This window comes from Neomonachus schauinslandi, unplaced genomic scaffold (assembly GCF_002201575.2).
Source record: "Neomonachus schauinslandi unplaced genomic scaffold, ASM220157v2 HiC_scaffold_248, whole genome shotgun sequence".
Classification (NCBI taxonomy): Eukaryota; Metazoa; Chordata; class Mammalia; order Carnivora; family Phocidae; genus Neomonachus; species Neomonachus schauinslandi.
The window spans coordinates 18,176-20,563 of NW_025408949.1; the positions used below are offsets into that span (position 1 = coordinate 18,176).

The 2,388-nt window shown below is 37.0% G+C and overlaps 1 protein-coding gene across 1 annotated transcript; it reads left to right on the forward strand.

The window, feature by feature from the left end:
• Positions 1 to 565: 565 nt before the first annotated feature.
• On the forward strand, positions 566 to 902 carry LOC110590687 (60S ribosomal protein L37a-like). The gene has a single exon (XM_021701498.2). The coding sequence runs from the start codon at positions 566 to 568 to the stop codon at positions 842 to 844; it is 279 nt and encodes a 92-aa protein (XP_021557173.1). The 3' UTR covers positions 845 to 902.
• The last annotated feature ends 1,486 nt before the right edge of the window (positions 903 to 2,388 follow it).

A 2,388-nucleotide genomic window follows, 5' to 3' on the forward strand; every position in this document is an offset into this window, starting at 1 on the left:
CAGGTGTAGACTTTAGTGATTCATCCATTGCCAGTGTAATTTTAAACAATCATTGTAAGGGCACTGCTTTGGAAGAATACACAGCTAGGTTTCTCCTTCCTTTAAAAAAAAAAAAAAGATTTTATTTATTTATTTGTCAGTCAGAGAAAGAGAATGCAAGCAGGGGGAGTGGTAGGCAGAGGGAGAAGCAGGCTCCCCACTGGGCAGGAGGCCCGATGCGAGACTCGATCCTAGGACTCTGGGATTATGACCTGAGCCAAAGGCAGATGTTCAACCAACTGAGCCACCCAGGTGTCCCTAGGCTTATCCTTTGCACTTGAATTTGTATTATAAATATTTGATGTGAAGGAGAAGGAAGGCAGAGAAATTTGTTTGTAATTAAGTAGATATTTATATGCTATTATTTTTATTCTTTTTTTAAGACACAGAACAAGATAGAAAAGGAGAGATATCATTGGAAAATGATGCCAACCAAGAAGAACTGCTCAACTCTGACATCACTGATTCTGCATACTTTATAGAAAAAATACTTGACTCTCTGGGCTCAGACCTAGTTTGTAGCAACATGGCTAAACGCACCAAGAAGGTCGGAATCGTGGATAAATACGGGACCCGTTATGGTGCCCCCCTCAGGAAAATGGTGAAGAAGATTGAAATAAGACAGCACGCCAAGTACACTTGCTCCTTCTGTGGCAAAATCAAGATGAAAAGACGAGCTGTGGGGATCTGGCATTGTGGCTCCTGCATGAAAACCATCGCTGGTGGCTCCTGGACCTACAACACCACTTCTGCTGTCACAGTAAAATCTGCCATCAGAGGACTGAAGGAGTTGAAAGACCAGTAGAAGCTTCACCATTTGAAACATTGCTAGCCTATAATAAATGGGTTAATTTATGTAACAACAACAACAACAAAACGTACTTGACACTGGTTATCCAAGTCAAACAGAATACACTTAGAAACACAAATGTGGGGAGAAGCAAGACTACAGGACAATACTCTACTTTGAGCCCCATGCCTATGTAAAGCTTTTGTCAATCTGCTTAATAGAACATGTTTTTTCTGGGTCAATGACTGTGGAGTGGCTACCCCTGCTTTGTTATTTTGTTCCTTAAAAATCCCCAGATGTATTCAGGGTCATGTCAAAGTTATGCATGTCCACCCAAAAATGAAAAATTCAGGACAAGAGTTAGTTTTTTGAGTGTCACCAGGTGAACAGTCTTGCTTTATTTTTTTTATACCTTTTCCATCAGCCTCTGTGATGACTGAAAATGACAAAAAAGAGAGAGCAAAAGCAAATGTCAGCCAAAAGAGAGTTGAGGGGAGTAAGTCAAATGTTCTTTGTTAAAAGACCTTTAAAATACCGCAATTACAAGGAGTGAGAGACGAGTTATGACTCAGTATTTGTACCATGGATCTAACAGCACTTTGAACATATTTATAAACAATGAAGGAAAGGAGATTCAATAAAGATAAAGGCTGTCTAATACCTGACAGTTTTGCCATTCCCATGTGTCTTTTAGTCTTTTGGATTTTTTTCACATTATTCTTCCTAAATAAACCAAAGAAGTAAAGGAAATATATGATTGTGTATGGGTGTGTATATAGATATATACACATCATACAAATATTATCTCAACTCATCATCGACTGTTTCATATCTGTTTTACTATTAATTATATTTTCCTAAATCTTTCAGGAAAAGTGATTCTCTAGATAGACATAAATTTCATCCTGGAGTTTAAGTTCTTTGCACATTACTATGGACCCAATAAGGTATGAGAAGCCTAGTAGATATTGTATTACACATCTATACCTATGTCTTGAATTAATGTTCGTAATTTATCTCACTTGTTTTAATTTAGAGTTTTTGTAGTTAATGAATGCTGAGCCACTTTAAATAGTTTCTGTCTGAGCTTACTGTGCTCTTCTTTTCCCATCATTTGTGGTACTGGTAGAAATGTACACATGAGTAATTGAGCCTATAATTACCAAAATGTACACACAGTTGGGCATTCAAAAGGAATATGAATGCTTTTTATTTTTTGCTCCAGTTGCTTTTCAACCTCTAATTTATCCTGCAATATGTTTGTGAACTTAGAAAATACTTTAAAAAACAAATAAATGGACTAATTCAGGGTTAATGAATTTCCAATTAAGATAAAGAACAAGACCGTAGAAGAGATCTTTTTTTATTCCTCTAGTTAACATTTATTCTGCCTTTAAAACTCAGTTAATGTTAGTGTACCAAATAAAAGCTTTCCCGAATATTTTCCTGTATCTTGCCACTCCCAGTCTAAACTAGGTACTACTTGAACTCTCAGAATACCTTGTCCTAGGCAAGAAACAACAAATGTTGGAGAGGTTGTGGAGAAAGGGGAACCCTCT